The sequence below is a fragment of the Corvus cornix genome, chromosome 3, assembly GCF_000738735.6.
Source record: "Corvus cornix cornix isolate S_Up_H32 chromosome 3, ASM73873v5, whole genome shotgun sequence".
Classification (NCBI taxonomy): Eukaryota; Metazoa; Chordata; class Aves; order Passeriformes; family Corvidae; genus Corvus; species Corvus cornix.
Genome location: NC_047056.1, coordinates 78,601,428 through 78,624,994, shown reverse-complemented (window position 1 = coordinate 78,624,994; position 23,567 = coordinate 78,601,428). Strand labels below are relative to the sequence as shown.

The 23,567-nt window shown below is 37.9% G+C and overlaps 1 protein-coding gene across 3 annotated transcripts in view; it reads right to left on the bottom strand.

Annotated features, from left to right (window-relative positions):
- Nucleotides 1–308: 308 nt before the first annotated feature.
- Nucleotides 309–23,567, bottom strand: part of RNGTT (RNA guanylyltransferase and 5'-phosphatase) — a 172,906-nt gene continuing 149,647 nt past the window's right edge. For 2 of the 3 annotated variants that reach the window (XM_039570126.1, XM_039570127.1), the window contains 2 exons: nucleotides 5,962–6,085; nucleotides 309–3,131 (listed from right to left, as the gene is read on the bottom strand). In XM_039570126.1, coding sequence (XP_039426060.1) covers nucleotides 2,968–3,131; nucleotides 5,962–6,085 — 288 coding nt within the window. In that variant the 3' untranslated portion in view covers nucleotides 309–2,967. Of the gene's footprint in view, nucleotides 3,132–5,961; nucleotides 6,086–23,567 lie in introns of those variants that run through there. The other variant, XM_039570128.1, reaches the window with a different exon arrangement.

Below are 23,567 nucleotides of genomic sequence, written 5' to 3'. Positions count from 1 at the left end.
TTAACATTGAATGGATAAGCTACGTAACATTAGCCTGTCAGAAAATATGTACTTCAGGCACCAATTGGTTTCCTTCTGGTTCTGTCTGCAGCAAGATCAAATTGCACTTAAAAAGGGCACATGGATCATGGCCATCACTGGGCTGGGGGGCCCCTACCTCAGAGAAAAGCCACTGACCTCTGAAAAATGTGGATCATTTTCTTGGAGGACTGAACAGCAATAACACTAAGGTACCCGTGTACTTTGCACTGGCACCACAGTACCACTGGAAAGCACAGGTATCAAAAGTAAACACATCTTTAGGGAAAGTATTTTAAACCATTGACTTTATTAAAATACTTAATACATGGTTTTTAGAGGAATGTACTTACATTTTCTGGAAACTCCACTGAACCCAAATTTTAATTATATATTTAACAAATGACAAAACAGTGGATGAATTCATGCTGTACACCACAGAATAGACAAGTTAGGGTATTGTTTTTCATCATCACCATCATTATTTTCCTGGCACAAACTCTTCTTTGCTTTTTAGCTTCAATCTCTTGAATATCTAGAAGCAGAGAAGGAGGTTTGCATTTCTCATGGCATTAAACCCATCTGGTCCAGGTGCAAGTCCATTTGTTTTCACCATCTTCATTCAAACCTTCCCCAGGAGCCTCCTCTTCCAGAAAAGCAAAGGTGACTGACCTCTCTGAAAAGCTACAGGTCACAGTGCAAGACAAGTTCAACAGCCAAATGTGAACATGGAGCTCTGTACCTTCTCGGAATCACTACTCTTCCAAAATATCCATTTCAAACTGAGAGTGGAAAAAAAGACACTGTCAAAATGCAAGGGCCAAAACACATTCATGGATTTAGTGGAATGCACATGGAAGACAGCTTGCAGTGCTGCAGCTCTGAAGTAAAAGGTAAACCAGAAGCCAGGTCTTGTTGAAATACAAAATGCAAGAGCTGGGAAGGAGAAAGACAGAAATAACCTGGACACATTCTTAAAAAAATGAAATGTCCTAACCTCATGGAGAAGGCTATAATCATCATACACACTGCAATTGCCATGAACCATGGAGATCAGTGACAAAGTGTATGTTATGACAATCTCATTGACAAGTATAATCTGGGGGAAATTATTCATACCGAGCAAAGAAATAATTAACTGTGTGTTTCAATGCAAGATGCACAGAGGATGCATAGGTTTTCACATCAAATTAATAAGGCTCTTTATAAGAGATCATTTTGCAACCTTGCATAGGTGATATTATATCTTTTCAATAGATAATGTGCAGAAACTATGTACAGTTGAAAGAAAGAACTTTAATGAAAGCATTTTTTCCCCTCAAGTTTTACCATAGTATAAAAAGTAACTTATATAACTCCTTCAGTTCTCTAAAACACATATGGAATATCCCAGAAAGAGAAACCAGGAACGCTATCTAAATGATGCTGTGTGCATTTATACAACAGGTTGAAACAACTAGAGGAGCCACCACAAAGCAAAGTCATAAAGTTTTCATATAGAAAAAAAAAAAGCAGGAGTAAATTTTGCTTACAAACATGAAAAGTCATTTAAAGAGAAATGCATTTTAGTTATAACAAATTAATGACCTTCACTAATCAGACTGCTGAATGGATGGATGACTCACACACTAAGTAAACGATAGAAAGAGCCAATTCAATCCCTGCTTGATAAATGGACAGTAAACTTTAAAATCTGCATTTGGTTTCCAATTAATCCCAGCTCAGAACAACTCCTCCATTAGACAGCCAGACGGCAGCTTCTCGAAACTCATATTATGAACATCTGCCAGTCCGCGCAACAAAAGCCATTAGGGCATTCATGTGCTCCTTCATTTGGTAAGAAAGAAAGTCAGCCAGAGGATGAGCACAGTGCCACAGGACAGCCAACCCTACCTTTGAAAATGAGCGTCCCGTTCCCTGGGACACTCATCCACCACCCCAAAATGATTTATTTTTGCCCTGCAATTATGTAAATCAGGAGACTTTCTGTCTGATGTGACTCTATTCCACTGAAACAACCTTCTCCTTTACACGGGAGTTGCCTGGCATTTATTTTGCCATTTTGTGCCTGGATGCAAGACTTCATTATTAGCACTGCTTATTACTCTTGCCTATCACAGTGATGTTTACCTTTTAGTAGTATTTACAATGGTATCACTGTGGAGAACTAAGCCCTGTACTAGAAACAGTCTCTTTAACAGAGACCTTAATACTAAGGATTTGGTACATTTCTGATCTACAGATAAAAAGGCAAAGCTACTATCAGCCCACTATACATTTGGCATTCGGTTCAAACATGGGGAAAAAGCAAACACCCAGCACATTCCCTTGTTTCAAAGGGATGCTATTTACAAGAAGAATTTGCTTTTTTAATATTTCAACAACAAAAACCCAGCTAATTTCAAAATTAGAGTAATCTAAGGCGGCTTAGTTTTTAATCAACAGAAAACACAAACAACATTGCTGTTTGCTGTTAAACACAAGTCTCAGAAGTTCAGGGAAACTATGATCAGTTTTACTATGGGTGACAAATCACAGCCAGTTTAATAACAACAGTAAAAAAAAACACTTCTGCTTTTTTAAACACAGCTTCTAAAAAGTACAGCATCCCAATATTTCCTCAGTTCCAGATTGCTGACATTATAAATTAAAGGTGAAAAGAGATCCGTATATAAACAAGGCAGCTTTCCACTGACTTCATTTTACTTGGTTCTTGTCTAAACCTTTGGAAATTTAATCTTCAAATACCATAAGGTAAGGTTGAATTTATCAGTTACAAAACAATGTCCATTTGTATGTGGAATTCGGAAAAATGAAACAAAATGAAAACCAAACTCAAAAAACACACACAAGTATTTACAGCAATTCAGATCTCTGTTTTCCCAGCCTTCACACTTGCGTGTCACCTTCTGCAGAACTGTACACACACGATCCACTGAGACCAAGGCCCTATGTTATGGTACGAGGCCTTTTGGGCGGGGGGGGTGGCATGAGTTCAGTGTCAGGATCGAGGTGGTGCTTCCGCGTCTGTCCTTGGGAAGCTGCTGCACATCTGTCAATGAACTCAAACAGCATCTCCTTCGTCACTGGATTCTGGATGCTGTTGCAGACAGCTGGGAACAAAGAATACATTCTCATGTAACTAAACTGATTTGTTGTAGTCAGCACTTCAATAACTTCACCTCCTCTTGGCAAAATAACAACATATTCTGGCTCAAGCATTCACCCTTAAATACCCACTTTGACAAGGTGGTTGTGTCTGGAGTCACGAATCTCTGCTCTGCCCCCCAGAGAGCAAAGCAATGCTGTGGGCCTCTACTCTCATTAGAGTCTCTTTCTAAATAAACAAAAGGTGTGTGTGTGTGTAAGGCTTCCTGGGGCAACTGTAAAACCACCAAGAGCTGACATCCTATTGAGGCAAGAAACAGCAACGAAGGCCTTGTGAGACATGGCTTTGAAACACACATCAAATACGAGTAGCTGGAAACAAGACTGGCTTCTAATATTGAAAACCTCTGAATTATGGTAACTTATTTTTTTCACCAGTAAGTACTATAAATACCCTAAACCTGCAATGCACAGTCCTTTTTTTAAAGCCATATACCTTCATGGGGCAGAAGGACTTGACACCAAGCAAATGGCGTGTCTGGAACACCAGACCATATGATGGAGGAGCAGCCATGGTGCTGTGTGGTGGCTAAGGCACACACGTACGGGCACCCTTGGGGTGCTTAACACAACTCCCCAGACCACAGTTTGTACGTCATGGCCCATGGGATTTCATGGAACAAATAAATAGGCTTACTTCACTTTAAACAAATTAAATATTTTTTAATGCTTTCCTGTGTAACTTTGTATTCCCCTAATTAATCCTCCTGAGAGACTTAGAGAAGAGGAGGAAAAAAAGGGGCATGAAATTAAGTGGGAATCCTACAACTACCTTGGAAGAACGCACAAAATGATTAGAGGGTAATTGACAGCATGTAAGGGCTGGCCACAGTCAGGATGCAATTTCCATGCAAAACAAGCTACTGACCCCCTAGAGTACTAAACAACGTTAGGACTCCTTAAAATGTATTTGCAATGTAGCATTGTTATGAATAACAATGATTCTCAAAAACATTCCTTTCTTTCCTGCAGAATTCCAGAACCAATCAAAGGATTACTTTACAATTAATAAAGCACCTTTCCAGCCTTATTTTTAGTTATCTCACTACTTTTGGTGAAAAGGTGCTTTAAGAGTTGCACAGTATTTGACTTTTGCAGTTGGGAAGCATTATGATTACCAGTAATTTAGGAACAGAATTTGAGTCACAAGGCAACTGGCGTGACTCAGGATCAATTTTTTAGGTCTGCCTTAGCTTAATCACTGAAAAAAAAGACCTTCTGCTTTCAATTTGAAAGGTAACAAAGTCCAAAAGCAAGATGCAGACAAGTGTTTATTTTGTTGCTATTTCAACCATGGGGAAAAATAAATAGCATTTTTCATCAGGAGAAAGCTAAGAGAAGAGAGAGGATCTAGAGAAAGAAATCTCAAATGAAAAAGTACAGCTTTTGGAGATGTTGAAAAATGGTCAAAAATGAAAACTCAAAGCCAAAAGAAAACTTTCTGACCTGAGAATTCCTATAGAAAATTTGCGATATATCTTTAAAATTCTTCCTGTAGCATTTAATTTTAATTTTAAATTTTAGGAAGTTCACTATGTTTTGGGAGAAAAAAGGTCAGGAATAAGAAAACTGCTCTACAAATAGAGAAAATGAGAAGAGGAAAAGGACAAATACATATGCTCTTAAGAATGAAGGAAAGAAGAATATGCTACTTATCAAAAAAAGGAGAAAACTCCAAGGAAAACTAACTATTGAAACATTAAGGTGAACCAGAGAAGAGAAATTTAGGTCATGGTCACAAAGATGTCGTTGTACTCGTATGACTTTTGTGGTCCATTCCTCTTTCCTGACAGGACTGCTCAGCAAGTATTTCAGCTACATTCTGTGCTGGTTCCCTAAGGTGCCAACAGATTTATTATCTCCTGGAAAAATGACCACATTGTGTTTATTCAAGATAATCTACTCACTGCTCAGGCAGAAATACAAATAGAAGAGTTTAGAGAAAATCCTACATCAGCTGTGCATGCCCTAGTAATTAGCATGGTCTTAAATATGACTAAACTTCATTTTGGCACTTAACGAAAGTCAGTATCAATATGTTTATTGCCATTCAGCCTTGTACACACTTCTACTCGAACTCTTACACTACACCTGAAAGTAAATATCACCATTTAATTTACAATATTTGGCAAAATATTTTTTGGTAGAGGAACGTGAAAATCTCCCAACTCTGCACGGCTATACCCCACCTTTCAATTGTTTCCTGCTTCACTGTTTGTGTAACTATTGTTGAAACCTAAGATGACATTTTTCTCCTAGTAATTTTCTAGCCCATCTGCCAAATCATGGTTTTGGCATTTGTAATGGATTTTTTGTTCAACCAATTCCACTCATAATGTGCCAGTTTGCATTATAACCAAGCAAGCCAACACAACACTGGGCACTGATGTCAGCTGAAGCGATGCTATTGTAATAAAAACTTTCTTGGCTCTGACTTGAAAAGGCATGCCCTGCCATTTAAATTCATCTTTGCACAAGTGTTTGCAGTTCTACAAAGACTTAGGCACTTGCTTCTGCATTACCTGTTAAATTCTGCGTCAGAGTATTGGTTTGACTGACTTCATCAAATAATCCTGCAGCCAGAGGATTTGTGCTGTCTCAAAACTAGTGATGACATAAGCATTTGCAAGATGAGGCATTACTACAATAAGTTAGGGAAGTCAGGACTCAGACTAGAAATGAGAACACAGAGTGCCTTTCCTCCTTAAAACAGAACAGAGGTAAAACATTAAAATTTTAGCCTGAGAAACTTTTAAAGCAAATTGTTCCACTCACCCATGGCAGTGCTGTAGGCATTTGGAAAGCTTTTGTCTATCCTCTGTCTCATGAAGACCCAGCTGTTGTTCTCAAACTTGCACTCTATAATTTTGTTGTCATACTGTTTGAGTTCTTTTGTCACCTGTATAAAAAAAAAAATGTTTAGGATAAACAGATTGTAATTCACAATTTTTTCTTTCTTTTAGGCATAAATAGTAGAAGATCAAAAGCTGCCCTGCATTTTTCAGCAACATGCCTCCATCCTACACAGAAAAATTGCACATAATACATCTCCATTTTACATACCATCAGCTACTCAACATTTTAAAAATACTTTTCAAATTTGCTGTCAATATTCAGCAATTATTTTACGCTAAAACATCAGCAGTGCTAAGAGAGGGGGGAAAAAAGTCACTTCTGGCCCAAATGCAAATAGGTTTCCATGGGAATAAACTGCTTCCAGTTTAAGTGCTATTGCCAGCCTAAGTGCATGAAATGTGTTAGCCATGTTGCATCAACCTTCTTTGTTGAAGGTCTCAAAGCAAAATGTCAGATTTCAGTACTGGAAAAAGTGTACAAAAAAATCATTCCACTCTTTACATGACTGAAGTTTTTTCTTTCCTTCTTTTTTTTTTTTTCTTCATTTGTCTTTAAAAATTAAGATTGTAACTTCAAAATAACGTGGGCTTTCAAATGGCATATATTCTAAATCTCCTTCAGGCCTCTCTTCATTGATTCACAGATTTGTCGGCAGCCAATATCCTGAGCTATCTGTCTTTCTATTTGGCAACTCTGTGCGGCTTGGAAATGTAGTTTATATGCATTGGACTTCGTAGTTGTTTTGGCTACTTCATCCTATGCATCCTAATCTATGATACAATGCAAAATTTGCAAGTAACCATGGTAACCTGAGAACCCTATCTAACACTTTAACAATTTTACCCAGATACTTCACTTTGTTCCAAAGGCCCTCTTCAGCAGTATAAAGCTGTATTTAACTGCTAGCTGCATTTAGTTGCTATAGTTTACCAATAAAAAGCTGTACAAGGTAATGTAACACTTTAGATTCAGGATCTTGTGCATAAGCACTCTCATAAAAAGGAGGTGGTTATTGCAATTCATTAGCATAATTTCTCACCTCTGTTGTCTACTTGCTCTTGAGCAGTGACACGGGAATTTACTACTGTCAGAGAGATGCAGATTCGAAAAAGGCCATAGCTGTCTCCAGAGAGTTTAATAGCACATACAGTGGAAAAACCCATGAACCCCTTTTCCCTTAATTCCCAGGTAAAGACAATTAATTAAGGAAATTGTCCTGAGCATGGATCAAGTCCTTCTATACTGCGTGGTACAGGATTTGATAAGCAGAATCCTAACATTCTTGGTATTTACCCTGAATACTTGTGTTCACTCCTGGACAGGGAGCCTTGGGATTTTACCTGTCAAGTGAACATGGAACTATAAGAAAATTTTATTAAACTCGCTTACAACTGCATCCTGTCCTGCTGCAGGACTGACAGAGTTTGAGTCGGGTTTTTGTGTCACATACTATTCTTTATCCATTCCAGCACCTGAAAAGAGTTTTTTTCCTCAAATCATTTACTCCTTAAGTGAAGTTTGTGTCTTCTGTTGATAATCAGATTGCTCAGATCAGCAATTTTTCCCTTTGCAGAATGCTCTGCACAGCAGTGCACTTCTTCCATCTGCACTGAAAAGCTACATACAGTCCAGAGGTTTGACTGACTCATGTTTATGGATTTTATATTATGTTTCATTAGGTGTGTGCAGGAAAACACAACGTCCTTTTCCAACCTACTATGGATACATAAACCCAGGAAGAAACTCCTGGCTGTGCAGTGCCTTATGGGGAAGGTATATTATTTTGAAAACAGCTGCCTAGTGAAAGTGGGGGCAGCAGGGGGTATGGCCACATGTCTGATTTTATGCCAAAGCAGGGAAATGTTAGAAAGATCACCTGACAGAGAAAGAAATGTATAAAATTGCAGGCAATGACTTCAACTAACCACCCACCTCATAAGGTTTTCTCATGGCTTATCACTCTTCTAGTGTTCAGATGCTCAGAATAGCAATAAATTGGATGGCAGCTTTATCTGACTGTGGCAATTAAGCAATATTATTAACTATCGAGAGACTTGCTTGGCCATTCATTAGCAATCTGGAACATGGATCTTTCCCCCAAAATATGAACACCTGCCAAAGCATTGACTTAAATGAATTTTCCCATTAGAAAACTGGTGATCACAGCCTTTAACATTTGCAAGTTGTAGTAATTACTTTACAAAGGAAGAAATATAGCACCTACTGTTCCCTGTACCTTGTTAAGAGACCTTAGTCTTACAAAGGTACTTATTCTAATATAAACGAACCTTTTAGGAACTGCTGGGCATTTGATGAAAACTACAAGTACCCTGAGCAAAACACACAGTATTAAAAACACTCTTCCATTATTGCATCGTAGTAGACTTCTAAATGGGTATTTTTTATACAAAAGATTGAACAAGGCCATGGTGATTCTTGTATCTGTAATTCACACCTTACATCTACCTATAATGCACATGCTACTTCTGGTGTTTCAGATTCGAAGTGGGACAGGAAAACCATCAAATGTAACTGTCGAGAAACTCCGTTCCTCTAGGAATTAATTCTGAGCTCCTCAGCACAGTGCCTTCTTGATTCTCCCTTTGCAGTGTGGACTTCATCCCTACTTCTCCCCTTTAAATATCACAGTCCATAGCAGTATTCAAATAATGCATCATCACTTCTCTTCCTGAGAGGTACTTCTGCTAGCTTCTAGTGCTTCACAGAAGATGAATTAGGAATGATGGCAGTTCTCAGCCAAAATGCTTATCCTCAGTGCTGGTACAGTGCCAGTGCTTCTGCCACACTGTTGATAAAGCGCCTTGAACCAGCATTCAGCAATTTCAAGACGGAAACTCCCACCACACTAAGAACTCCGTGGAGCCTGACTTAATTAAACATTTATTCCTTAGCCTATTTTCGGATAGCCAGTCAGAATTAGAATCCCAAAGGATCAAGCCTTGGACACGGGGCTGTCAGAGGTGGTGTGCATCAGAACAGTAGCACTGGTCTGGGCAACAACGGTGTCCTGGGCAAGGACAAACACCAACCTGTACACCTCTTCCTTTTCAAGAGGAAGGAAATTGTTCACCAGCAGCAATATTCAGTGTTCCTGCCCGTACTTGATCTAATTATCAGGAACCAGCCTACTTGCCCAACAGAAATAATTTCCAAAAACACAGAGGAGCATCCTTTTGGAAGCTGATTCACTACATTACTGCTAGTCTGCAAGGTGTGATTGGAAAAAAATTGGCTTGAGCTGCTTCCCCGTTTCAGCAATAGTTCACTATCAAATCAGACTGATGTAATACAAGACCATTGCTTAAGAATGTCAGATTTCATGATTATATCTTCCCCTCCCTGCTGAGAAAGTCTTCCCCCTGCTGTCATCATCTGGGCCATTCATTGGGAAGAACTTCAGTGGGGTAAGCTTATTACTTTTTCTAAGAATGAAGACAGTTAAGGCTTAGGAAATCTCTCATTTTCCAGGCTCTTTCTATCCCCTGTGTTCTGAAAGAATTAAAAATATATTTAAAAAAAAGATAAAATACCTAACCCATTTCAAATTTTCTTGCCTGGCTGAAAAATGGAGTCATTTTGAGACAACTAACATGCAGCCACAGTTTATGTTAATTTAGAGTAAATTGTGAAAAAAAACCCCTAATATATCTATCTGAAAAAGAGAAGAAATCATTTAAATCGAATGTAGTCTAGTCCCATGAAGATGCCTTCACTATCTCTGCCAACTACCAGCTGCCAATGCTTTTCTGTGTCTCTCCACAGTGCACCTGACTGCCACAGTGGTCCATCTTTCTACTCAAACATCAGTCTCATCACCCTTAACCCTGAAGGAGAATGAAATTCCTGGGCAAGCTCCTACTCTACATAAGAGGCAATAACAATGCAAATTCAGATTTTAAGGTAGTTAAGTTAGTATTTCAGACAGCATGTCTACAATGGACAGGCTTAAACTTTACAAATGCACCTACTTTCCCCATTTTCAAGTTCTTTCGAAAGAAAAAAGAAGATAAGCTTCTAGATAAATGGAGACTTGGCAGACAGAAGCCTTATATTTCCATATGCATGCTTTTTTTCACAGCCATTGAAATTACTTCAGTTTAGTAAATAACCCCCTTTAAAGAAAGTGATGTCTGTAAGCGAAAGCTTAAAACATTCAATTTCAAATTCTTTCTCTGTTTAAATGCCTTCTTGCTGCACTTTCCCCTCTATTACCAAACATTTATAAATAGAAAAACATTCTTCAATCCACCTATTTCTATTCTTATTCCACATCCCTAGTCATCAGCCAATTTTTAAGGCCCCAGAAGAAAAGATCGTAATAGTAGATGCAGAAAATACTAACTTCCATGAGAAAAAAAATGAGCAGTTGAAATCTTAAAAAATTAAAAACATCTTTATTTCCAAATACAGAATTAAAAAATAAAAGGAACCATAACATAGAGGCAAGATGGATTCTAAATGCAATGGGTTTCTATTTTCTTTTAAGAAGAATCTGCCTTTTCTTTTCATAGCTAGCAAGTGCAATGAAGGCATTTCTTTTTGATAGGCTCAAGTACACAAACTGTTTGTTTTCTTTTTTTAAATGTAAATTCCAATGCCTGAAGGGGAGAAAAGTTTAGAGCTGCTACATAAGGCCCAGAAAGTGATTCTTCCTCTTACTGATATCATAACTACATTTTCTCCATTAGGATACATTCTCACAGCCAAAGCAAATAAACAAGCGGAAGAGGCACATCCCAAAATAAATGATCAGCTGTGTGGTCATGAAGGAGAAACCTTTTGGTTGCTTACCAGTCTCCTACTGCAGGAGAACTGGAGTCCCACACCTCCCTTAGGAGGTCACCCTGCAAAAATAAACCACATTTTTTTAAGAACTGTCTATGGCATTTGCGAGCTCCTTTTCCTGAGGGTATTGGGATATATTCAGCCACAAGTAACAGTCTAGGAAATAAAACCTCTATAGCAAAACACCACATCTCAGATTCCTATTTCTGCATTAGTCTCCAATGCTGTGACTGCCCACAACTGCAAAGTACTATAGACTTTATTTCCAAACTTCTCCAGTGGTGTGGAATGTCCAAGACAACAGGGAGAATTAAGCTGCCCACTGGTACTATGACTCCACAGCAGTAGGGCAACATCTGAAGATCAGGGAGATGCAGTGACAACAGTCAGGGAACAAAAAGAAGAATTACATGGAATTTGAGGAAACAAAGGAATCAAGATTTCCTGAAGGAATAGGATGAAGACAGAAAAAATAAAGAAGCAGAAGTAACAAAATAAAACAGCTTCTGAAGATATAAAGATAAGACAAACTCAAAGCAAGATCTTTTCAAAGACCAAATACTTAAAGGTGACAAATCCAAGGATGTTCATGTAAAACCAAGGCAAGTGAGAGGAAACGAGGTGTGAGAAACAGGGATCCAGGGAAAGCACTCTTACACGTGATTGCTGATGAGGTCATGAATATAAGAAATTCTAATGATTTGAGTAAGAACGTCTGAGACAGTCAATAGCCATGCAGTTATTAGAGCCCTCAGTACTTATGGGGCACAGTCCAGCACCTAACGCAGATCCCGAGTTGTTCATTCAGTGCTTCTTCCTAATTCTAGGACCGTTTGTTCAGATACTTTTAAAGAACTATTTTCCCCATTCACACAAAATATCTCATGATTTTCACAGCCAAACTTCTCAAAGGATAAAAAATTCAGAAGACGGCTATTAAATGCCTGTGCACATAAATTGAGTACACTGAACCACGTGAATACTGCGTGCTGGAAAAAGTTGATCAGTTAATCTGCTTTGCATTTTTTGCTCAAGCCCAAACAGATTTTGTAATGCAGCTTAATATCTACTTCTAATCAAGAGATTATTTTATCAAACCATGGATTTCTTGCTAAACTAAACACACTGATTGTGTTTCCTTTTTAAGGAATATATTACCCAACAAATGGTTATCAGCTTGGGTAAACACAATACAGTTGCAATGGTTATTTAACGTTAATAAAGCCTTCTAAGTGCAACTATGCTAATTCTCATGTACATAAGAAATGGAAATGTTCCAATTTTGAGATGTCATTCCTGAAAAGGAATATTAAGAAATATAAAATTTTAGCAGTCTTGTTCATGCCTAATTAAACCACAATGTTAACACCAGGCACTGCAGAATCACAGGAAAAGCAAAAAAGAAAAATTATGTTCCCAAATTACAAGAATGAGGCTTTTTAAAATTGTGGATTTTTCTGTTTGTTTTTGACTTCCAGTGTCTAGCACTCTAGGTTCATGATTTAGTCTTCCTTTTTAACATATAATATTTTCACAAAGAATCTCTCATTCTTACACGTAGTAATTTAAAATATAGATACTGTTTTCTGATACATATAATGGGTTGGAGTCCTGGGGTTTTCCTGACAACTGACAGATGGAAACATCAGAAATAAAAAGCCTTCCTCTTATCAGCGATATTAAAAGTTTAATGACTTTCAGTGCCAGCTGGAAATAGGTTTCTTAATGTATCCTGGAAGGTCTCCTGTACACCTGACCTTGCCACACCATTTGAACTATCTGTAAGAAACCAATGTTCTCCTGAGCTTCATTTTTGACTCTCAGAGGAACACACTGGTATCTACGGCAAAGAAGATAACTGGCAACTGCTTAGGCCAAGATGTAGAAATATACATATGTTTGCACCAATGTTTTGCTCAATGACCAATCTTCTAGACCTTTTTTTAATACTTTTATATTTCTCATTTTACTCAATGGTAAAGCCATTTGCCATGGCAAACCAATAAACTCTTTAACACTTTTGGGCATTTTAACTCAGGCATCTACATTAGTCAAAGAGCAGCTAACCTTCCTGCTAGACATCGCCATCTCCACCTAACTCCTGAGGGAACTCTAAAGCTTTAAAAAATCCTACTTTATTTTAATCATCTTCAAGAATGGGAAGCAGAGATTTGGGTGTCCATACACATCTCGAACAGTTAAATGAAACATAGTAATAAGTGATTGTCCTCCTAGATCAATTTCCCTTGCCTGGGCGCTCTTATCATCACAGGTGTCTGGATTAAAGAAAAAAATCTGTTCATCTCCTGCAAAAACTGAGAAACGGAAGAATTCTGTGCTGAGGATTTGTGAACTTGGCATAGCTCTGCTGTGACGAGTTCTTAAATAAAGTCTTACTGAAAAAGCAGCTCATATAATTCTGACCCTCAGCATGCTGATGAAAGAGCAAGAAACACTCGGGGGAACTGCAGAAACACCCAGGCAGTAAGAGAGCAGCAACAGAGCTCTCAAAGCAAGTTGTCAGTGTGACCTTACTGCAGAGAGAATGTGTGTTGGTGCAAACAGAGCTTCCTTCACCTGCTCTACAGCTCATGAATTTGTAGGAAGAGGTAAAAACAATGCTTGTCTGCAAGCACCTGGGGTAACTGCAGAGGCCAAAGGTAGCCACCTTGGATTTGGCACACCATAAATAATTGTGCTACTACTACTACTACTAATAATAATAATCCTTGGAGTCTGTACTGAAACTTGAGAGTGTGTAAATTCCAAAGAAAAACAGGCAGATGCAAGCATAGCAGTAAAATGCCACAGCAAACCGCAGAACTGTTCAGCAGATTATGCAAAAAAGAAATAAACAAAAATAAATCTTTTCAGGGAAGGACAGAGAATTCAAAGGAGGTTTCTGAAGAAAAAGCCACCCCATCAGAAAGGTAAGCAACTGTACAGGGCCGGTGGGGGGAGAGAACAAGGACATACAGTGCAATGTGGCAAAAAAAGCTGAAATAATAATATAGAAATGATTCTGTGAGAAAATATTTCACAGCTTGATACATTTTGAGGACTACACCTCTACTTGCCATGAGCTAGCTTGTGAAAGCCAATCTTAACCCTTATTTGTGCTTTGCTCACTCAGACTGCTTTTGCAAAAGGGAGCCTGTCCCAAACAGGGAGCACTGCCTGAGACACAAAGATCCAGGAGAAAAGAGTTATACATTACTAGTAAAGAATATAGTTTGAAAACATCACTTAACTCATTCATAAATTATTAACTTCTTAAGGCTTATTATTTTCAGTTTGCAAATGGGGAAGAAAGAGATAGTTTGTGGTCACACCACAGGGAAAGCATTTACCCCCCATTAGGTTCTCTAAACCCAATCTTAATTACCCCTCAGGTACTTACACTCACGCTACTAAGAAAGCTTGTGACACAGGGCAGCTGAGATCTCATTAACAATTTATCAGTACAAACCCAAACAGGTCTTCCAGAGACAAAGCAACGCTATCACTATTTTTTAATCACTTTGGCAACACTATTCCTACACCTCTAAATAAATGAAAGAGAATGTAAATGATTGTGTCAGAATACGATGAGGAGTTTTTCTGACATTTGCTGCCTTTCACATGCTAGAATTCACCTTGAATAGGATGGATTTCCTGACAAATGTTTGTGCTTCTCACACACAGACTTTACAGTGTACTTTCTCATATGACTGTTTTCCATCTGTTCTCTGTGCACAAGCTCTTGCTACTGTAGGAGTCTAAGTTAACCTTGTTTTACCTGTACTTGTTACACTATACAAGGGTGCTGTCACACCACTGGGAATGAGTTAGACTCCACAGGGCTGGGCTATCAGGAACTTACCAGCAGCCCTTCTATGGAAGGAAAAACTACTTTTACAAGTTCAGACACTATCTGATGGCTATTCGTGTGGGATCCAGCTTTACAAGCTCTTATCCTTCTAAGTTACATGCCTTTGAGCAGCTTCAGGAGATCAAGTAGCCCACACTAGTGTTATCAGGATTGGGCCCTAAATCTACTTCTAGTTATTACTTATCTGGCTTCTGAAATGTTCTTAGAAACGGTGCTTTTATACTCTTTCAGAAAGATGCCAAATCGTATCAGAATACACCAAAAGAAATTTAAACTAGAATCCAAAGTATCAAGTAATTGCAAGTGAGTCTTTTAAACTCACTTTTACTCACAACACACAGCTTTCAAACTACAGCCATGAAAAATCATATTCTTTTCTTCCATTTAGATCCCAAACAACCACTTTGATATACTTAAAAGTTCTTTCACCACAAATCAAAATTCACCACCGAGAACAACTGTGTCAACACTATACGGAAATTTGTTCACTGTGTTAAATTGAGCTTCAAAAGCATGAACTGAACATACATTTGTGATCACAAGTAGTGCCTCTTCTTATATCCATTCAAAGTGGTTACCTTATTACAGCTTATTATAAATGTACTGTCTAAAATGCAGCAGCATGACTGTTCCATTTCCAGGCCATAATTTTATGATAATCATATGTAATATATTCATATGTCTACTTCACTGCCTAACAAAGCCAAAATTGGTTTCTTAGCAGATCTGCTTCCCCCATGGTTCAAATTTCTTTGCCTCAGAACATTACTGAAAAACAACATTAAGAAAGATATAATCAAAATTTTACTTTGTATTTTGCACCATAGTAGGCAAGCAAAGGAATACATCATTGGAGGCTGAATTTGGCATACTGACTTTATCAAATACTGGTATCTAAGTGATATGTAAATTATTAAACATGCTATGCAAGCATTATTAGAAAAATGGGGGTAGGGAGCAAGATTATAAATTTATATATGTTTTCATCATCTAGAAATCCTATTAATACTTGAAAACATTGAGACTGTACAGAGAGAATGTGCAGATAAACTAAGACCAGAAATAAGCAAACTTGCTTTTAATCTCCTATATTTAACATGTTTTGGTTTTTGCCTAGAACGTATTTACGGAAAAGAGTAACTTTTTTTTCTTCATAAATGTCAGAGGCAATTCCTAGTTACGTATTAATCTGACACTAGAACACAGAGAGGTTTACAGGACTTGTAGGAAATAGAAATTCTTTTGATCCCCATCTATTCCACTGGACTGAATGGTTTGTCATCAGCCAAGTCTCCTAAGAACCAAAGGGTTGAGCTAGAGAGGAGAGCTCAGTCTTGCTCACTGCAGCTGTATTACAGGTATTACAGGTATGTGTAATAGTTTTTTTAGAAGAATGTCAGATCTTGAAATCACAGAAGTCTCTTACAGCAGAATAACATCTTATTTTTAAATGACATTTTCAGGTTTTGTATTTGTATTATGTATTTGTGCTGGTTTTAGCTGGAGTAGAATTAATTTTCTTCACAGTGGCTGGTAGGGGGCTGTGGTTTGGATTTGTGCTGAACACAGGGTTGATGATACAGAGATGTTTTTGTTATTGCTGAGCAGGGCTTACACAGAGCCAAGGCCTTTTCTGATTTTTGTGCTGCCACGCTGGGGAGGGGGCTGGGGATGCTTGGGAGGAGACACAGCTGGGATAGGTGACCTCAACTGACCATAGGGACATTCCAGACCAAATGGGACCATGCTCAGCATATAAAGCGGGGAAAGAAGGAGGAAGGGGGAAGATGTTTGGAGTGATGGTGTTTGTCTTCCCAAGTCACCATTCCACATGATGGGGCCCTGCTCTCCTGGAGATGGCTGAACACCCACCTGCCCGGGGGAAGCACTGAATTCATTCCTTGCTTTGCTTGTGTGCCGGGCTTTTGCTTTGGAACTGTCTCTATCCCAGCTCGTGAGTCTTCTACCTTTACCTGTCCGCTTCTCTCCCAGGTTCTGCTGCTGGGGGAGTGAATGAGTGGCTGTATGGGGCTTGGCTGCTGGATGGACTTAAACTACGACAATAAAAAAGCACAAACTTTTATTTTTGTAACACGTGGCAAAAAAGGTCCAACTACAATGATTTTTAAAACCCTGCCATTTTCAGGGGGCATTCTTACATTTGATTGCTGAGGTTGGACTTCACAACCCTGCAGATTCAGCCTTCATTTTTGTAGATAATGAGTTTTAACAGAATGAGTTTTAGGTGACTGTTAGAACCATTTGAATGAGGAAGCTGATAAATGCCCTGATGAAGTACTGCAATAATATAAAACACAAAGCCAAGAGGAGCCAAAAACAATAACAACAACAACAACAACAACAACAATCATCTCAGCAGTGCTATGACGTCAAAAAAATAAAGCAAAGATGCATTCGGAAAAAAGCTGCAAAAGTCATGTTAGGGATTTTTCATCCTTCTAAGATTTCAATTAGAAAGAAAATAATCTTTTTTTCCCATTACTGATAATACACCACAACAAAAAGATTAATAGCTGCTGACTTAACGCAGACTTTCAAACATTAGCTTTGATCAAAGGAAGTGCTGTAGTGCAAGTCAACTGCCCTAACCCACTTCTCAACTGCCTTTATAGCACTGAGCTGGCATGAACTCCCTCCCCTTTCTTGAATGGTTTCCTTTAAACTTCAAAGCCTAACTGGCTTTGAGGCTTAAGACACAGAAAGCTTTTTCCTTTTTCTTCAAAAGCAATTAAGATGTGAAGTATAATCTGACCTATAAAATCAAGCACACAGGTCTTGATCATTGTGGGGCTACAGAATGTAAGGGGCTCGACAAGAGAAGTTAATCGTGGCTCAGTAACTGCAAATGGTTTTACGGTGCCTCCAGATGATGAGGTCAGTCTGCTGAAAGAAAGGTAACCAAGGGCTAATCTATCAATGGCACAAATTTGTCAATAAATGAGGCTATAGAGGGATTCTTACTGCTTTACCTTTCATTGCAAGCTCCTCCTTCCTTTCCATGCCTTGTTATTAATGAGCCTGCAGAGTTAGGAAGCCAGATTTCCCAGGACACCACGGTAATGGATGTGGGGTGGGGCAACACAGACTGCAGTAATCATGAGGCAGAGGAATGGACAATATTCATGGACTTGCAAGAGTCACAACTGGCTTCAGAAGATATAATGGATTTTGCGAGATGTGGTCTGAGAAACCTATAAACTTCTTGGTCTGTTTGGGCAGACAAAGTGTTTCCAGACAAATGAATAAGGACTATACCTGAGTTTTTCTTTTACTGTCAGCTAAAAGGGATTGCAACTTTGAATGGTGAGTGCTGCTAACAAGAAATAATTAATGGTTTTACAGCTGGTCTTGCCAAAGCCCTGAAAGATAGGAAATCTGGGAAAGCCCACTCTGTATGAGCATACTTTTCATGGCTTTGTCCACACACTTTGTTATTATATGAGGGATCAATAACAAAGTAAGTGAGCAACAACATTTAGCCTTCATTCTTATTTCACAAAATTACTTCACCCACTTAGTCTGCAAAAGGTAAGGCAAGCAAAGCCAAGAAAAGTCTCTTGAGTTTTCTTAACATGTGACATCTCCAAGAAAACCCTTGTCATAAAGCTGTGCCCTGCAAAAACCTCTGCATGGGCCAATTCTTAAATTCCCCAGAATTCTGAGCCTAATTTGAGTGCTCTGCTCAAGTGCTACACTTGCGTTTGAGCTGCCGTCCTCCCCTACCTACCTAAGGCCCAGGACCAAAACAGCTTTGATTCCCTAACAAGTACAGCTAAAAACATTTGTTTTGCTTTTCACATGATGTAATAGCATTTCAAGTAATATCATAACCCCATTCCAGAGACAGCCAGTGACACTAACAATTCCATCCAGGAAAAAAAAAATCCTTAAAGGCTCTTCCCTAGAAGAATATAGATAAGAAAAGGGAAAGAACAACGAGGTAACAGCAATGGCAACTCTGTAAATGTGTTGTCTAATAAAGTCAAAGTGTATTCTTATACACCTGTAATGTGTATAAGTAACTTGTAATGTCAAACTCATTTCATTAGCATGCTTTAGATAAAACAGTTGTATGTACCTAATTCTGCAGCTGAGAAGTCCAAGGTAAAAGGGAGTTGATTTGTCAGGCAAGAGTGCACACAGTGGGGAAATTCATGAACTGAAACAGAAAGCCATGGTTTGTAGTTTCCTGCTATAACTACTAGCACTAATTACTAATTAGTAATTAGCTAGTACAGATTTTTCCTTAAAGTTCTGAATGAAATATTAACAAGCTAGTAATTAAGTAATTCAGGGTCTGTTTGCTTTAGTGTTTGCATTAGCATTAACTTTAGTATTGTAAATCCAAAACCTGACTCACTGATTTATAAACATCCTTGTAAATTCATCAGAGACATCCTCTGCTTTCCTTCTATTGAAGTTAAATTATTCTGAAACCCCTTTCTATGCATTAATGGTATCCAAGGTGTAACAGGTGGAAAGAGAATGTAATGATGTAGTAAAAGGCAGTAATTGTACCTCACATTATTTTCTAAAAGAACAAAACATTCTTGTCTCTAATCCTGCTTTTGCATATTCCTTTACATTGCTTCTATTATAGACCAGCCCCTTCCCTACACCCCATAAAGGTTTAAAAGAAATGCTACAACACATAGTTCATCTGCTCCTGCAACAACCACCATGCAATCAAGCATGGCTAACCATGACCCACTAATGAAATGAAGCAGAAGCTGGGTTGCACTTGTGTGTATCACTGTTAAATTACACCTGGGTAGGTTAATGTACAACACTAATGGGGCATTTTATTTTTTGTGTGGTGCAGCAGTAACACACAGGCAATGGGCAGCTCCTCGGGGCAGTGAATACCACAGTCAGAATTAACCACCTCTGCAAGACTGCCCCGAGCCCTGGGCTGGGTCAAGAGGTTCAAGAGCTCTGTTTGGCTAGTCTCACTCCTTCCCACTTAAAGCACTGTCAGGGTCTTGGCTGATCCAGTGAGAGTCCATGGAAGAGTTCTGCATGGTTAAGTGAGACATCTGTCTTTCAGCAGACCCCAAGTCATTAATTCTGTTCTGAAACAATGCTGACTTAACTACTTCACGCATGAAAAACAGACAAAAATCTCTCATCATTGCTGGTACAGAATCCAGCACAGCATCTCATGAATCTACCACTGAGAACATGCTCAAATATTTTTTATTACAACACATTAAGCTAAAATCAATAGATTCATTTACTGAAATGGATTTAGTACTTCAGCTAACCAAGGGAAAGTAACACTTTTTAAAAAGAAGTGACATTTCATTATAGCATTCGGTTGTAAACTCACTGGCAGAAATTTTTCTGTATACCAATTGAACAGTAACTCACTGAAGTTAGTAACATAAAAACAAAAGTGCATATTTACAGTTCCCTTCCCAGTAGATGAAAACATCTACAGTTCTCAGCAATAAAAAAAAAGTCTCTGCACAATGGTTTTAACAATGCTGCCACATGTCTGATCTTTTCAAATATTTCTAAACTATTTTTCCCACAGATATAACATGCTATTGTCTCTACAATCAACCTTTTTTTCATTTGGAGAGAAGCAGAAGTGGCATTTTGAAAACTTCAATCTGCTGAATTATAATAGCACCACTGAGTTCTGTTGTTCTTCACTTTTATTCTCGCTTCATACTAGAAAGACAAAACCACAGTGGTTTTACTATTGTCAAGCAAAAAGTAAATAAATAATGGTTTTGTTGACTATTACATAACAAGATACTGCATCACTATTAGCCAATCAAGTTTTAATATCTATTTCTCTCTCAAATGTGAAACTTTACCAATACTATAATCATTCTGGAAAACTGCCAAAGAAAGGTATATGTGACCCTTGCAATGAGAATTGTGAAAACAAACGTGATGAAATCATTTAAATATTTTACTGTAAATTATACAAATAGAGAAACAAATTAAGAATTCAAAAAGAAATATTCTTACCTGATTTGTAAGCTGTACTGCCTATGTACAGCTTCATTTTCCCCTAGGATTACTGCTTTGTAGATATCAAATATTATATTTTTTTTTTAATTGTACAGGTGCTATTTATCATTTCCTTGGGTAGGAGATCAGCATCCTTCTACTTTTAATAGAATGAAATCTCATCTTTTTGCCTACAGGCCAGTCTTTCATGGGCATAAAATCTAGTTAAGTTACATCTTCCTCCTCATTTGCTAACCTTCTCCAAGAGCCACCAACTTTCTCATCAGAGCTCTAACAGACCCTAAGCTTGCAGGACTTATCTGGTTTTGAAGACTTTTATTTTAGGATAGAAATAGTAGAAAAAATGGATATCTGAAAATCAATTACCAGTAGCTGAAGTAACAATTAAGCTACAGGACTTGTCTGTGGGGAATACTATACTGGAAATGCTCACTTGCAGTTAAAACAGCAGTACAATAAGAACGTGGTTTTACTCCAGCCTTTAATCTCATACTTAGAAAAGTCCAGAGAGAAAGGCAAGATGAGTATTTGCACCATTGTATTACTTACTTAAAATTTGGGAGCTAGGTTCTGTATGCAATCCACAGAGAGAGACTGGCACCTCTAGAAAGCAATTTGAAAGATTCAGTGAGGCAACCATCAGCCACTTCTCTTAGAGGATCCCTGACTCACCCTTGGATTCAACTGTTTTCTACCACCTATACAAGGAGCCTGTGGGGTCCACAGTGGCTGAAATTAGATCATGTAACCTTCCTTATAGGTATTCTAATTAGACAGGATATTATCTACAACCCCTTTTCCTTTCAAAGCTGATATCCTGCATAATTATCTCATTTGATATTTCTTCTACTTTCTGCGTTATTGTTTGCAACCCTATTCTTCTTCATTTATCTAAATTTAATCAGCATTTGCCTTTTATTAGCCCTAAACCAGCACACTACCTCTCAATACGATAATTTTTGCCATCAACTGTTTTTTCTCCAATCTTATCAGTATCTGACATTTAAAATATTTCTCATTCATTATATTCACTATTCATTTTATATATACTATAAAGAAAGGTCTCAGAAACAATTTCCTAGTCAAAGAATTTCCCTATTATACCATCTCTCACCCTTTGCAACTTCAACATCTTGATTTATTCATGAGTAATTTATTCTAAAGACATTATCATCTGCATTTCGCAAAGGTACTACAAGTTCAAGCTCATTTATCAAGTTCAACCTCATTTGTTCAGTTCAGATTCAAAATAATTCACCTCTAAAAAGCTTAATAAATTTAGATACTCTCTGCCTATAAACTGTGTACAGTAACAATTTGCTTTCTTTTCCCCCCTCATGCCTGATCTTGGCTGATGTTCTCATTCTTTAAAACAATAAACAACTAAGAAATGGTAAAAAAATGCCTAAAATATCATTTGTTGTCCGTTTCAATTAGAATTAATTTCTAATAGGGTCTGATTTTTATAATTTTACTTAGAATCTATTTTTTTATTTTTTCTTTCTCTGACTGTTACCATGCCACTGCCTTTATTTCACTTGCCTCCACTACCAACAAAAGCCTCTAAAAGAGAAAGAAAAGATGAAGAATTTATTTCAAAAATCAGAACAGACTAATAAAGAAAAATTATGATCACAAACATGTCATGAAATGAGTATTTTCTGAAGGAAACAATAAAAATACACAAATTTAGGACACTACTTTCTCTGAGAAAACAATTATCTACAAGAAGTTTCCTAAATTGCCTAAAACTCCAAGAAACTTGAGCACACTACCATACTAAGTATTATATTATAGTCAAAAGAAAATGCAAATGCAATCACATTTATGGAAACTAAGCGCGGGGATGTCTACATCAAAGAAAAAAAACAGTCCCTACTGCCACTCAGTCAAGCATAGGAGCTGGCCCCATAAACAGCTGTTGTCATCAAGGTATCCTCAATTATTCAGAACAAATTACACTCTCTATGTGCAGAGGCACATCCAAACCAGGTTTGACAATGCAGTTGTAACAGAAGAACAGCTGCAGGAACAAATTACCATGTTCAAGAGCTTAAAATCATCATGGACAAATCATTCTCACTGCCAGATGATTTTTGTAAAACATAAGAAAGAAAAACAAAAGATGGTGCCAGCCCCAAATCACCCACGTATGGGTGGCAGAACACTCTCAAACACTGAAGCTTGTGAAAGCACAATGTGACAAAGAGGACGAGGACAATAGCAAAGCACCACTTGCACTACAGCATGAGCAATCTGGCAGTTTTACAATGACCTGATCAGTTATTCCACTGTGACAAGTATGAAGGCTCAACGCAAAGCAGATGAGAAATATCTGCAATATCTATGCTCATCTATTGCTAAAACAAACCTTTCATTTCCAAGATCTTTCTCAGCAATTTCTAGTTGGTAGTGAGCAATAACTTTATGGTTCAGAAACAGAGCTTAAGCCTTTTGTTTTGCCATCTTTTCAAAATGGAAAATAAACGGTCTATTAATGTGTTATTATAATGAGACATAATCTGCATGTTCTAATGCTCACATTTATCACAGTATGTCTCCATGGGCATAGGAAAGCTACCATAAGCACAATTTGCTTATCGCTTTGAAAATCCAGTTTTCTGTATGACTGTGCCTCTCAGAATGGTATCTGTAGGGGGTCAACAGTAAATACTTGGAAAATTACCAATAAGGTAAGAAAGCAAATGAATTCAAGAAGAAGAAATGCTAAGACAAAAATAAAAAGAAAATAATGAAAACTAAAGTCTCATGGCATATACATTAGCTACTAGTGGTTTCAAATCTCATTATCTATCAAATGAAAGGAAACCGGAAACTCCAA